The sequence below is a fragment of the Glandiceps talaboti genome, chromosome 12 (genome assembly GCF_964340395.1).
Source record: "Glandiceps talaboti chromosome 12, keGlaTala1.1, whole genome shotgun sequence".
Taxonomy (NCBI): Eukaryota; Metazoa; Hemichordata; class Enteropneusta; family Spengelidae; genus Glandiceps; species Glandiceps talaboti.
This window is the reverse complement of record NC_135560.1, coordinates 11529762-11544982: the sequence shown is the minus strand read 5'-3', so window position 1 is coordinate 11544982 and position 15221 is coordinate 11529762. Positions and strand designations below refer to the sequence as shown.

Sequence of the window (15221 nt, the reverse complement as noted above, 5' to 3'; positions counted from 1 at the left end):
TGTATGCTGTACTTATGTACAAAAAAGTTTCTTGCAGGATTATTTATAAGATGTACTTCCGGTCACATGAGGACTTTTGTTTACAACCCGGTGCAACGTACTCTCACTGACGCAGTCGTGAAATCGTAAAGCTGTTACAAGAGAAGAATAATGAAGTGGACCGTACGGCAACATTGTGCAATATTCAGAGTTGACATCGTCGTATCACGCAGTCATTCATCAGTTCTCTCATCACAGAGGTCTGAGTTTGTCTAACTAGATAATTTTTAATAGATTTACAAATATAAAGTTGATTATTGATAAATCCAAGCCAATGTATTCTAACGTGGGCTTCACTTACCGAGAGGAGACGGACAATATGATACGGCAACTCCAACGCGGCAGTTCCGAAGTGGATTGGTGTGAATTAAACTATGCCATCGTGCCAGGGATCGCCGAATTTTTCAACACGGTAATTATTTTTTACATTTTTACTTTATGATCAATCTCATATTTATTATTAAAATATTCCACATACATTAAATTTTTGATGGTACTGTTATGTACCGGTAAAGTGCGGTTACGGCTGTATAAACATACCATTTGTCCTGCTCATGTATTAGTAGCTAATTCGTTTTTGTTTACATTTTTTAAATTCACAAACTCCACATTTTGAAAAAAATATCGAAGCATGACATGTTTTATATAGTAAAATGATTGTTCAATTGGTGACCTTCCTGCCCGGTTTCAAGTGGGTTTCAATGTCAGCGTCTGCTAAAGTTCCTGCTTGATGATGATCTCGAGTCGTTATCTGTTTAATATCAAACTGAATATTAATAGAATTGTTGACAATATTACTTATATTCTGCCCTCAATACATATTTTTACCGCGTACCTTTCATAAACACATTGTTATACTTTTAACGGACTGGGAATCAAGTAGTTGAAAAGAAGAGATTCGTGTGTTTAATTTATCTTAGATAATTTTATAATTGTTAGGTTATAAATTAGTTCTGCTTACAGACGGTGCACGAGTCTATATTACTGACTTGACTCTAACACAAAAAGGAGGGACAATTGTCAGAATCGAGTCCCGGATTACTCCGTATGTAAGCATGACTAGTTATAAATATGAGTGCCCTAAAAATACACCGCTAAAATTATGATGTAACAAAATTTTAATTATAGCAGATGTTGTCTAGGTTTTGTATGTTACTCATTGGATAATCCATGAATGAAAAAAACAACAACACGTTTTCCTTTACCTCATTTATACAAATGACAAAGCAAACAAGGCATGTACTTAGTTGCATGTATTAATCAAATTGTAACACTTCAGTATTACCATGGCAATTCTACTATTTGCTACTTTACAAAATTCAATTCATTCTTTCTTTTTTCTTGTCTTTCTTTCGAGATCTTTTCCCTTCTTTCTTTCTTTCTTTCTTTCTTTGCCCAACTCATGCAGTGTCTGATTTCTCAGTACTTAAGAATTCTCACACCAAACAAACACTTCTTCATTTGTTTGCTTGGCATCTAACCTGTATGACAGAATTAGTGGATGATTGAAAAAGTAGAATTAATCACACTCGGCCTTCATGTTGTTGTTACTTTCTTTACTTACACTACGTAATACCAAGTATTTTGTCTTGTACTGGTAATAATGTTGTGATATAGATACCGATATTAAATGAGATGCATAGGATGGCTTTGGCCTGGGTGTTATCTATGCGTGTTGCCAAGCAACAGTTAATATTGAATATTATGTAGGTCAGACAAAAGGGCGGGTCCCTTCTTGCCCTGGGTGTTGTGACACTTGACGCAGCTCCTGACACCAGTATACACCTAATAGTATACATTATGGTGTTATCTGTGTGGTATTTATTTTCATTTGCATAATTTCCACCATTTCAGTAAGTATTGATTATCAATCACTAAAATCACAAAACTGAGAAGGAAAAAAAAAATTGGTCCATGACAACAAGTTGCCACATGCCAATTTCCTCAAAGTCATGGTGTCTGAATGATGAGTTTTTTCCCTGTTTTGTTTACAAACTAGATTTAATGATGGGTGTGTTCTGATAGATGGCATGATAACAGCTGATAGGCAGTCTTTTACTACATTCGTTTTGTATCCGATATTTACACAGCTTTTGTATGAATCACTCCTTCATACATTTACAATTTCAATCATTCATTTTTGATCAATTGATTGATTGGATAAAGTATCTTTTGAGTTTAACTCTTTGGCCCATTCCAATAGATCACTATACTAAAACTGCATGCAGTGACGTGCATTGGTTTATTTGCACAGAAACTTTTGACATAAAAAAAGTGGTGTGTTTATAGTATATCACCATGCCAACATAGTATAGTGGTATAGTATATTTTATTTGACATGAAATATTAAACATAAAAAATACATTATCTCGAGTCAAAAGCAACAAAAACAAAGATATTAGATATAAGTATATGTAAAACACTAAACTACAGTATTGAATACATATGATTCACTCATTTACATGTATAGATACATACATTTATTTCTTGACGGATTGATTAGATACATGAAGTATGGGTTCTATAAAATTTGCCAACCCATTGAAACACCTTGGTGTCTAGAGGTACATTCATTTGTCAAAATGAAAAATACTAGTAGACTTGCAACAGCATTTCTAGTGAACCCGAGTATTGTTCTGTTCATACAGAAATTGTACGCCTCCAGTGGGAGTTTGGTTTACAATTGCCATAAAAGACCTGGTAATTTAACAATGATGGTCACCATTGGCAACATGTTTATTTCAATGTGTGTATGCATGCATTGTCATTGTCCAGCTTACAGTTTTTATACTCGCTGAATATGTTATGCCACAATGAACATAGTCTAGTCCCTGTACGATATCATTACGATTGACACCTCCACTCAGTTTGTTGCACACTATGGTCATAACACAAAATACAACGAGTAACACTGAAGTAAAGCACTTTCTCTATGTGCTACACTGGGTTTTTTTCATTCATATCAAGTGTAAAAGTATAGTGTTTCAATTGGTTTATTTACAAACCCTAGTATGTGGCCTTTCTGATGTGGTCAATTAATTAGCAAATGAAACAGTATACTTTTACACTTGATATGGATGCTATAAACGATTGGGGTACATACAGAAAATGCTTTGCTTTAGTGTTATGGGTTGTAATGACATTATTAGGTATTCACGAATACTCAAAAAATGTTGTCACAGATATTACATACCAACATAGTAATAGTGAATGTGAGTGTAGCACAGTCACAGATCCAGTGAGGGACTAGGCTATTCAAGTAAATCTAGACTTGATTCTGACTTGTCTCTCGCACTTCAATAGTCAGAATTTGAATCTTGGTAATATATATACCTATATAGTCTCCGTCTGCAAGCAGGACTATATTGAAATGAGTGCCTTCAGGTATATATGATAGCACTCAAAATTTAGATCAGACATCCTTCACTGTATACTTAATACAAAACAGCTGTGAATAGTCAAGAGAAAAGAATGCACATTAAAATTATATCACTGTTGCTATCATTTTGTATGTCCTGATAACTGACCTCTTGTGTTAGGATGTCACTTCTGTTTTACATTAAGTAACTTATATGGAATTCAATGAATCAATGTTTTTAATTTGTTGAGTGTTGCCAGGGATTACTAGGGTAGATGAGACTGTATGTTGTTGACTCATGTACACAAATTAGTTAAATATTAAAAACACATTCATGCTTCTATCTGTTAGCAATGTCTTGTAGTTTTCTAAGGTGCAGATTATTATCATCATCTAATGTGCAATTTTTGGTCTACTCAAGTTGCAAATTTTGAAGATTTTAGAGAGGTGGTATTAAAGACGTTCTTCTATTAATTATTCAGATATTTATAACCGAAGGTTAGCATACAATCCAAAATAGATATACAATGTAAATAGATATGGTCATATTACAGTGTATCATCAACAGTAGTCTGGGATCATATTTCATTTAGTCATTTCCATGGAGACTGAGGTTCACGTGATCGCCACCAAGCTATATTGACAGCAAAATAAAGCGTAAATTGAGAGGTTCACCTCCAAGCTATATTGACAGCAAAATAAAGTGTAAATGGAGAGGTTCGCTACCAAGCTATATTGACAGCAACAAAGTGTAAATGGAAAGATTCGCTACAAATTAGCTACATTGACAGCAAAATAAAGTGTAAATGGAGCAGTTAGCACAATCGCCTCAAAACTACATTGACAGCAAAATACAGTGTAGAATAACATTGATTTATTTTGGACTTGACTTTGCACTAGACAGATAATGAAGGCAAAGTGTAATTGCAATCAGAGAAGACTAATATCACATTACCCTAGTGATTATGTCTGGAGTATTGCCATGTCAGATATTGGAACCGTTAGTTCTCATAGGTATTCCAAATAAATACAATTGAAAAATAAAAAAAATGGCATGTGTTTTGCTTTCGTAATTTTCTTTGCCACTTTTCTTTTGTCAATTTTAGATATTGTAAGAAATTCATAACGCTAAAGGAAGCTGCGAGTAACAAAAAGGGCTTGATAGAATGTTACTACTGTACTTTACAATTATCTTATCTATTAGTTGAAAACTAGTGCTATTATTCGATAAGGACATCTAAACAAGCAGAAGATATCTTTTTGATGAGATTAATTGATTAAAAAAACAAGATACCATGTATTGAAGAACTCCTTGATAGTCACAAGTTCAACTTTGACCTATGATTGACTACCATTAACACTATGGACAGACTTACTTTGTCTAGATAGAAGTCAATATATTTCTATGTGAACCTCTCTATCGGAAAAGCAATTTTGAGAAATGAACATGAGAAATGAAAATGTAAAGTAGTTATTCAAGTTATTGTAATTTGATTGATTGATTGATTGATTGATTGATTGATTGATTGACTTTCGTAGTGGTTGGTTGATTGATTGGTTGGTCGGTGGGTCGGCCGATCGGTTGGTTTGACATTCGGTAGGTTGGTTGGTTGATTCATTTATTAGTTGATTTATTGATTTTGGTTTGTTTGGTTGGTTGATTGATCAGTTGATTGATCGATCGATTTTTTGATTGGTTGATTGATTGATTGATTGATTGATCAATTCAAGTGAATGCAAAGATCCTAGAAATCACGATTTGATGTCATAAATGAAATATGACTTTTAAAAGACAAATATAAAGATTTCAAAATGATATACAGAATTGAAACTATTTGACAATGATAAGAAAATGTTTATATAAGTTCAATGATTTATACATTAGGTTTCATTATTATATTTTGTCAGACTGTCAATCTATTTTATTATCATTTGTGACACGGTAGTTTTGATCATTTCGCCTGATTCATGCTTAATTATCGATTCATTTTATATGCAGCAGTAATTAAAAAGCTACAAATGGACCATTTTTAGGATATTTCGTTGGTGTTTTTATACCCACCTGTCAGTAATAGTCTGTATAGCACTCACTACACAATGAAATCAACATGATGAAAAATAATTAAGTGTGTACAATTAATATCATAGTATCGGTAATTGCCATATCATTTTTATGCTTTCACAGCTTTCACAGTTTAGTGATTGCTAAAAGCTAAGGTCCCCCCCCCCCCCCCAAAAAAAAAAAAAAAAAAAAAAAAGGAGGAAAAAAAATTGTATCTGGTCAGCACACGCATCACTTAAATACCCTCGCATCAGTCTTTTTTTCATGTTTGTCCAGCCCATGCAGTCTGCAGATCCGGGGCGGGAGAAACACAAAAATAACCCTCCCTACTTTAGTGAAGACAACTGCAGAGCCAATCATGAACAAGCAAATGACATCTGCCCCAAATACACACTTACTCTAAAGTACTAGATAAAAAGAACAGTAATTGCCATAAATAGTAGATTGAGACTGACGGATTTGTCGAGAATAATTTTTTTTTTTAAATTCACATCGTTGCACCACTTTAGACAGACTATCTGACCAGAAACAATTCATTTTTATTTTTTGGCCTAAACTAGACATGTTGCTACAAGTATTCATTTATACTTTTGTGTAATTTGGTTTTAAAAATACTGCTACTCTGGGAACATAAAAAAGTGAAAACAAACAACAATACAATTGTAAAGCGCTTTGAACATGGCGTGGGAAAGCACTATATAAGAACCTAACATTATTATTATTAATATACAAAGGAATAGAGCAACCTGATTAAAATCTGATGTGGTGAAAAGGATTTGATTACTTTTATTTCATAAGACTGCTGCTCTTGGAACATAAAAAAAGTGAAAACAAACAATAAAATAATTGTAAAGCTTTGAGCATGGCGTGGGAAAGCACTATATAAGAACCTAACATTATTATTATTAATATACAAAGGAATAGAGCAACCTGATTAAAATCTGACGTGGTGAATAGGATTTGATTTCTTTTATTTTAAAAGACTGCTGCTCTTGGAACATAAAAAAAGTGAAAACAAACAACAATACAATTGTAAAGCGCTTTGAACATGGCGTGGGAAAGCACTATATAAGAACCTAACATTATTATTATTAATATACAAAGGAATAGAGCAACCTGATTAAAATCTGATGTGGTGAATAGGATTCGATTTCTTTTATTTTAAATCCTATATTTCTTTTATTTATTGTCATTTGTTTGTGATGTTGTTTCAGGAGTGAGAAAGAAGGCACACACTCCCAGAATAACAACAAAATTGAAAACAAATGACTGTATTAAAACGAGGTAAATAAAGAAATCGAGCTGTATTCACCACATTGGATTTTAATAAGATGTAAATAATGAATTACAATTAACATCTGATTTGAATCCGATGTACTTTGTCATGTTTCAGGATTTCAGATTAATGTATTTAATTTCGATTAATTTCGAGTACATGTATACTTTTTCCTATCTTTTAGGTGAGCAATTTTCTTTTCATATTGATGCCACCAATGTTGATGTACCTGTTTCGGCAGTACTCCCAGCAAGTCAATGGTGGGGTCAACATAGTGTGGATGTTACTGGTAGTAGTGGGAATTTGTTCTGCCTACTTCCATGCAACACTCAGCCTTGTTGGCCAACTATTGGATGAATTAGCAATCATTTGGGTGATAATGATGGCGCTATCTATGTGGTTTCCACGACGATTCTACCCAGCTAGTCTAAATGGAGACAGGTAAAGCACCATGAGTAGCTTTATGTGGTTTTACAAATTATTTTATGTTGGTGTACTTTTTGCCGGAACTTGTATGATCACCTTGTGATCAAATCTGGTCACTATCCCACAAATTTACTGTATGTTGAGAAACTACTAATCAAGTCAATACCTGATACACAACTGTTTACACATGGACATCAAGCCTACAATTGTATGTACAGTACCATATTCAGGGGGAAAAAAGTTTGGTGTATATTGGACTGTGCATCATATTTGAAAATGTTGAAACAAGAAATCATTAAAAAATTGCAGGAAATGTATAACTGCCATAAAAATGAAGCCATAGGAAGTTTCTAGTCATTGGTGGCGCTCTAATAATCTGTACTAGTCACTTATATCTTTTGGCACTCTAATGTACAAAAGGATCAGGTCTTTGTAAATTTGATAACTGTAGAACAAAAATCTATGTGACTGCTTCACTATGTTTTATTGCTATCACAAATACAACTACCGACATCAGACTGTTGATGAGAACCTGTTCTAAACAGCAAAAGTAAACAAATGCTTTGGATTAACAACACTTAATTGGCACAGCATGTTGGAAATACAGATCAAGACAGTTAGTATTACATTCCAGTCATTTGATAAGAACAGTTGTATGGCCTCTTTACATAATAGTTCCCCTTAATTCACAAACAAATACCTGGCAATTCATATATATGCAAAGCGGCCATAAAACTGTTCACATCAAACCATGAAATGTAATACATGTACTTCCAACATGCTATGCCAAGTGTCATTAATCCAATTCAGTTGTTTACTTTCCCTGTTTGTAACAGGTTCCATTGATCAAGAGTCTGATGTCTGCATTTGTAATAGTTTTTTTTACTCATATTTTTTCATTCGTCTTTATGTCTGTTTCTCTTCTCAATATTCTAGGAATAAATTCCAGAGTATTATGTTGTTCCTGACTGTGGTTGGAACTGCCTTAGCCTGCCTACATCCAGCTGTCAATCATATCTTCTTAATCTCCTCTGTTCTGCCAATTTTTGTACTCTTTATTATTGAACTGAAAAGGTGAGACAAAATTAGAGTTTGAAATATGTCAAATGACATCACCAATATGCAAATTATCATACTTTTTATATAAATTTGCAATAACCATTTTTTTGTCAGTTTTTGTGAGTTGTTTAAATTTTGTGATTTTAAGTACTATTTCAAACTTGTAATTTTATTGTTGAACTCTTATTTTAGACCCCCCCCCCCCCCTCAGGGTTTTTGAAGAATCTCCATAAAAGAACAAGAACATTTAACTTTTAACAACTTTGAAATAAAATACCATTCAATGGTAGTATGTCACATTCTAGTTATTGGAAAAACAAGAGATATCATAGTTTGGCCACTAGGAGCGCTGTTACAAGTCACTTTTTTGGCTGACAGTGAGGGGCCAAAATATATATTTTAATATTTTAGTTCTATAATAGTGTATATTAAAAAACTGTCTTTTTCTGGCATTTCACAGCAAGAATCCAAAGCACTCAATCTCTGCCAGTAAAAATAACTTCCCTGTACAGATTTCTGTTTTTGATGTATTTTTTACAAACTTCCAAAGTTTCTTGAGGTGCTTTGCCAATTAATGCAATCAGCATCCAAGGCAGAATTTTCATCCCTAATTTTCACTAATGTAGGGGACCTTGGAGTGATGCTTGTTACCAAAATATGTGTTATATTGGCAATATCAAACAGTCCTTGCTCAAAAATGACTCATGTTTTTTAATCACAATTTGTCATTATCTTTTCTCTATAGGTCTGTCTGTCCAAGAGTTCATAAACTTGGTTTACTATGTGCAATCTACACCATGATGGCAGTGACTGTCTGGGTCAGTGACAAAATCAACTGTGAATTATGGACCTTCTTAAGATTCCCCTACCTTCACAGCTTGTGGCATATCCTAATCTTTGAAGGCGCTTACTTAGGTTGTGTTTTGATTGCCTACCTTGATGCACACAGCGAAGTTCCAGAACAGGCACCAACTCTCAAATATTGGCCCACAGACTCATGGGAGTTAGTTGGTATTCCCTATGTGAGCTTGAAGTGTGTTGGCAGTAAGCCAACTTATCGTTAGGGAAATTGGCAGTTAGCCAACTTATCGTTATGGGAATTGGCAGATAGCCAACTTATCGATATGGGAATTGGCAGTTGGCCAATTTTAAGTTAGCACTAGAGAATTTTAGTAGCAGTAGACCAATATCTTTTGGGGAAATGTGTCACCTGTATTAAAGCCAACTTTAAGGGAACTTAAAGCAAACTTACCATTGGAGGAAATGTGTTGGCACAGCTATTAAGCCAACTTACCATTACAAAACTGTCTCACTAGTATTTAATGACAACTTACCTTTAATGAAATTCATCATGTACCAACTTTATACATTTGATTACATTTGTTGGCAAATGTGCCAACTTACCATTGAAAAAGTTTCATATATTTCATTGGTATTTAAATACTAATGCGTTCAAAATGGTTTCTTAGAATTTTACAGTGTGGCTTCTTTTTAATGTCCCTCTAATTGGTTATACAGGTCTTGTTCTTCGAGGGTTGCAGATGAAGCAAAGGAGTTTGTCATTTGTTGGGGTTTTTTTCATTGTCTTTTGGGGAAAAACTGGGGAGACATACACTTTAATATTACCTTCAACCATAGAGTTTTCAGAAAGCTAAGGGGACTGTTACTAAATTTTGCCTTTATGTGCTTAAGAAAAGGAAGCTAGGGAGATGCACCAATTTTTTACCTTTGTGTGTTTACAGAAAGGCATGCTAGGCAGACTGTCAATAATTTTTTTATTTTTTCCAAAAGTTAGGGAAACTGCCACTTATCACAAATTCTGCAGTATTGTCAGAATCCATTGTGAACAATGATGAATTTCAAACTATCATGGAAAAACAAATTTCAAAAATATACAAAACACAATTAAAACTAAAACAAAACAAAAGTCAGGTTCAAAATCAGGTTTAACTCTGTGAGATTCGATCATCCAGTAATACACTTCGAATAAGTCAGAGATTTATCAAAATTCAGTATTTACAAATGTTTAGACTATTTGAAAGGGTTGCAATATTTTGTTTATGTCTAATTTTTTTCATTTTTATAGTGCAACTGAACTGTATGTTTCAGAAGTAGTGCTATAGTCATTGCAAAGCATCTGTCTGTCTGTCTGTCTGTCTGTGTGTGTTGTTTGATGGGGATGTCAAAAACTTAAAACCTCTGGGCTGAAATTTGGTGATGATGTTTCTAGAGTCGTCTAGCTGAAGACGCCAGACTGGGATGTGTCTTTGGCGAAAATGGCAGCAGTAATGGGTAGTCAAGTGAATAAACATGCAATAAATGGACGAACAAGTAATGCTTGGCAACTAAGACTGTGCCACGGCAACAGCAAAAAGATAGTGTCTATTGTAGAGATAAAAATTATGAGTAGTCAAGTGAATGAACATTCAAACAATTCTAATGTGCATAGCAACATGATGCACAACCATAGCAACAGTCATGTTTTCTGCAAATACATGAATAGTAAGGGCGAGTTAAAGAGCATCAAAACTAAACATAAGTGTACAACCATAGCCACACCCATAGCAGCAAACAAACAGTGTCTTTTTGAAAGATTACAAAGTTATAAGTGATTGATGGGTACCAATCAATCCAAGCATGCTGAGACTGAACAACATCCCAGTAATATCACACAACCCTCCCAAATGTACACCATCCTTGCATAATAGGTATGGAGTTGTGCTACAATATGCCATTGTAGGAGCTAATATAGCTAATATCATTTCTTTACCTTGGAAAGAATCAAGTAAATTATTGGTGCTATTCAGTGTGCTACAGAATCCATACAAAGTTTACATCAATATTCTAGATTTATTTATTGCTGGTTTTAACCACTGATTTCAACATTCCAATGTATATGAATAAATTATCATATATTATGTTAATATGGGTATATGTATAATGGGAGAATAGCTGTATAATATGTACAAATAAGAATTTAAAAGTGTCTTTATCGTAAAATGTTTTTACAAACCAAAATATAACATTGGGTCATTGTATGCGTAACATGTTAAGGAGAGTAACAGCATGAAAATTTACAGACTTTAAATTTGCGAATTATTTATCATTCGTCGAGTATTTGGTGGGAAATATTTGAAGACAGTCTACTTCCAAAGTAGTCTTAAGTATAATACAACTCATTTGCTTTGATTTATTCCAGTAATCATCGAAAAAGTGTAATTTATAGTTATGTAAAATAGTCAAAATATGACAAGAATTTCAGATTGTGTGAATGTCCCTGTACGATTACGGAGTATAGAGACTAGAGGCAGCTGTTCAACACAAATGAAATAAAACCATCGATGTTGACATCATAAAAATACAATGATTTGAAATTAAATCTTAAGCATACCACATGTAACAGCTGGAAGGTTATCATGTTTCACTGCTAACTCATAAATAAATCAAATATGTGCAATAATTTTCACATAAAGGTTTTAAAGCTATAAATGTATGGCATGAAACCAGGTTTGATAAAAAATAAACTGAAATTTGTCCACTTTCCATGATAAGCATTGATACAACAATTCTACTGATGCAAGTTGTCTAATCTTAACCAGCTGTTGCCATAATTGTAAATAAACAGCATCAACCCTGTAGCATTAAGATAACTATTGGTTTGTACAGGTTTCAACCATGTAGCATTGCAATAACCATTGCCGCTGTGTATGTTTACTGTCAAGAGGGTTATGTAACAACTGTGTTTATATTATACATGGCTATGTTTGACCATAGACCCTCCACCAATACAGTTGTAAACTTCGAAATGGTCGGAAAATTTAGTCTAAAACATGTCGGATAGTGAGCAACTATCACTGAGTCACAGTGAGTGTAAACAACTTGGAAACGGACAGGAAATGTTTATGTAGCTTAATGTATGCAAACAAACATCGTACAATAAACATTTAGACATCCTTTCTTGTTTACCACAGTTACGTATCCTGTTGGTAGAGGGTCTATGGTTTGACAGTACTATCTGTATTCCAGGGTGGCTCAACTCATTCTGCATCAAAATAACTGCTACCAGTAACCCTAGACAATAGCAGTAACTATAAATGTGAACTACTATACCCAATCATGAACTGAAAGATTCGTCTGTGTTTACACGCACTCCTGTAACCACGCTTGTCAAAGCTAGAGGACGTTACAGACGTGCAAACAAAGATAATTCTTTTGATGTTGAAATTTCAGTCAAACTCTTTTAACTTGCCATTTCAAAAACTTTCTGAAGAGATTTTGGCAGCTCACTTTTTTTCCTTCTTTCAAAAATTGTGTTTATTTGGGTTTTAATAATGCAGTTTTATATTTTTTTTGTTGCCTATTAGTTCTTTATCCATTCAACCTAGCTAGCATTTCATTATGTTTGCTGTGTTAAAAGTTTTTCTATGGCAAATGTACTATCAGCAAACTAAGATGGATTTTGACACAAACTAAAACTATTGATGTTTGCATGTGGAAGATTATAGAAGTTATGTGGGTATTTTACAGTCATGACCCTATAAACATGAGAAACGGGGTGGGGGTGGGGGTGGAATTGCCATGACCGGCATCACTTGAGGCACCATCAGAGGCATGCACTGCTCCACTGTTAGTGTAACTACATAAATCATGTCAAAATGTGATAAAAAAAATTGTTTTACAACTACTGACATCAGACTGTGGAGAACAGAACCTGTTATACAAACAGGGAGAGTAAACTACTGAATTGGATATTAACACTTTGCTCAGCATGTTGGAACAGCAGAGACTTGTATTACACACCATGGGTTGATAAGAACAGTGTTATGGCCTCTTTATGTGTACATGACATGCCAGGGGTACTTCTAATTAGTTTGTAATAGTGACCTATTTTGTAAAGTGGCCATAAAACTGATCTTATCAAATGATGGAATGTGTGCCAAGTGTTATTAATCCAATTCAGCAATTTACTTTCCTAGTTTGTAATAGGTTCCGTTCATCCACGGTCTGATGTCAGCAGTTGTAGTATGTGTTTGCCCTACTATACTGATAGTCCATCTGCCATTGTTGTATTTACTGTTACGTTACAATACACGTCAGCAGCAAGTTGGAATTTTTAACCAACCATACTTGGTATATTTATTTTCACATCAGTATACATATTACTGAAGGGAATGGGTGCATGATTTGCTTGAATTTCATTTGCACTTTTTTTCAGAAAATATATTCAGAATTCTATCTATGAAATTTTGCCACAAGGGTCAGAGTTTTTTAAAGATGGTGAAAATTGTTGAAATAGGGGCCAAACAGAAATTTGAAATATTTGACTGTATATACACAGGGTGCAGTGAGAATGTTAGTGATGATTTCATTCATTTTTCTTTTTTTTTTCTTTTTCTTTTTTTGGGGTTTTTTTTTTTTTTTTTTTTTTTTACAATAAAACAGACTTTTCTATTGTTTTTCTTTCCCTGGCCATTCTTTCTTCCTATTCACCCCCCCCCCCCCCCCCCCCGACACCGAAAATGTAAATAAATAAAGATTTTAACAAATTTAAAAAATCAAATTAATTAACATGCTCACTATACCCTGTGCTGTATATTGAACCTACCCGCTGGAGTTTCCCCACATGTTGTACACTGATCAGAGTGAAAAGATCATTTCTGAATCAAGCATTGGAGCATTGTAGTGAGAGCTTATAATACATAGTTATATTGTAGTAAATGTTTTAAATTTTATATCCTATATTATATTTAAATGAAAATTTAGCACTCAGTGAGTATAGCTATTTACTGTATCACAGTACATGTATACTGGTATACATTACTCAAATTACACTGCTGCCTATAAAGTAAGTTTTGATTTTATGAATGATTGTGCTATTTTTGTGTACCAAGCTGCTTTTTTTGAGAATGTAATCTCTTTGTCTACATGTATTTTTTTTCAAAAACAGTGGTGTGTTTAAAGCAGCCATGTGACTGAGGATTAGGTATTTGTTATGAAAATTTTATTTATGAAACAATTTTATCATGGCTTCCTACTTGAAAAATCAATGTGAAATAACAAAGACCAAGTCTGTGTTTGTGACTCAATATATTGCGAAATCTAAAAAATGTGTTATTGTACATACAATAACAAACATTTTACACATTTATCAATCTTCAGCAATTTATTGAGTTTATGCAAAGAAGGACTTGGCATATGTTGTTTCACATTGATCTTTCAAGTAGAAAGCCACGATAAAATTGTTCTATGAATTAAAAATTCAAAACAAATACCCAATCTGCATCCATAATAGCCACTTTAAAAACAAGGTCATTTCACTCCAGAAGGTGTATATATTTACAAATGGGTTATTTTTAATCATAAGTGTGTAACTTTAGAAGGTATATAATATTTGATATCCATTACATACACACACAGGGAACATTTTATATTAAATTATGATAATCTTAATAATGATATATTTATGATTGAATGTTTTAGATTTTGAGCGCTGTTTATTAATATATAATTATTTACAAACATTACTTGATTGCCGGGTGCATGCCATACAAAGATGGATGAATGAAATTGATTTACCTTTTGGTTTGGTTAAACAGAAAATAGTTGTTTGTTTATTTCACCAAGCCTTCAGTCATGGTGGCAGTGTGACACGTTATCAATTTTTTTCTTCTGATTTCAATATTCTGCATATGCCAATGTATGTGAACCATTTCTTTGCATGTCCTTTAAGGGCAGCTCTAGTAATCTCTGTGTTTCTCATGACCTAACCAACCTTATTTTTATTTTTTTCAATCTGGCAAAATAATAAAAATTGATGCCCTCTATGGCAGAATTAGCAAAAATTCACAACATCACTGATCAACCCTAAAAGTGTGAATTTTAATGAAAATTATCGTTCAGAAATTCAGGACCTTTTCATAAACAAATGGTTCAAAGTGTCTTTCTGACTTCTGATTGTCAAGTGGACATATGGACGAGAAATGGGTATATATTTGGATTTT

General features: G+C 33.6%; 1 protein-coding gene across 1 annotated transcript; it reads left to right on the top strand.

Moving 5' to 3' along the window:
* Nucleotides 1–118: 118 nt before the first annotated feature.
* On the top strand, nt 119–13590 carry LOC144443314 (alkaline ceramidase 2-like). The gene is made up of 4 exons (XM_078132759.1): nt 119–451; nt 6920–7176; nt 8098–8235; nt 8966–13590. Exons 1-4 carry the CDS (start codon nt 314–316, stop codon nt 9282–9284), a joined length of 852 nt encoding a protein of 283 aa, XP_077988885.1. The 5' UTR covers nt 119–313; the 3' UTR covers nt 9285–13590.
* The last annotated feature ends 1631 nt before the right edge of the window (nt 13591–15221 follow it).

What these genes read in the sequence shown, in the direction of transcription:
- LOC144443314 (XM_078132759.1), top strand. Translation starts at nt 314, where the DNA reads ATGTATTCTAACGTGGGCTTCACTTACCGAGAGGAGACGGACAATATG. An exon ending in TCGCCGAATTTTTCAACACG is followed by an intron (nt 452 to 6,919) that starts GTAATTATTTTT and finishes CCTATCTTTTAG; the next exon opens with GTGAGCAATTTTCTTTTCAT. An exon ending in GCTAGTCTAAATGGAGACAG is followed by an intron (nt 7,177 to 8,097) that starts GTAAAGCACCAT and finishes TCAATATTCTAG; the next exon opens with GAATAAATTCCAGAGTATTA.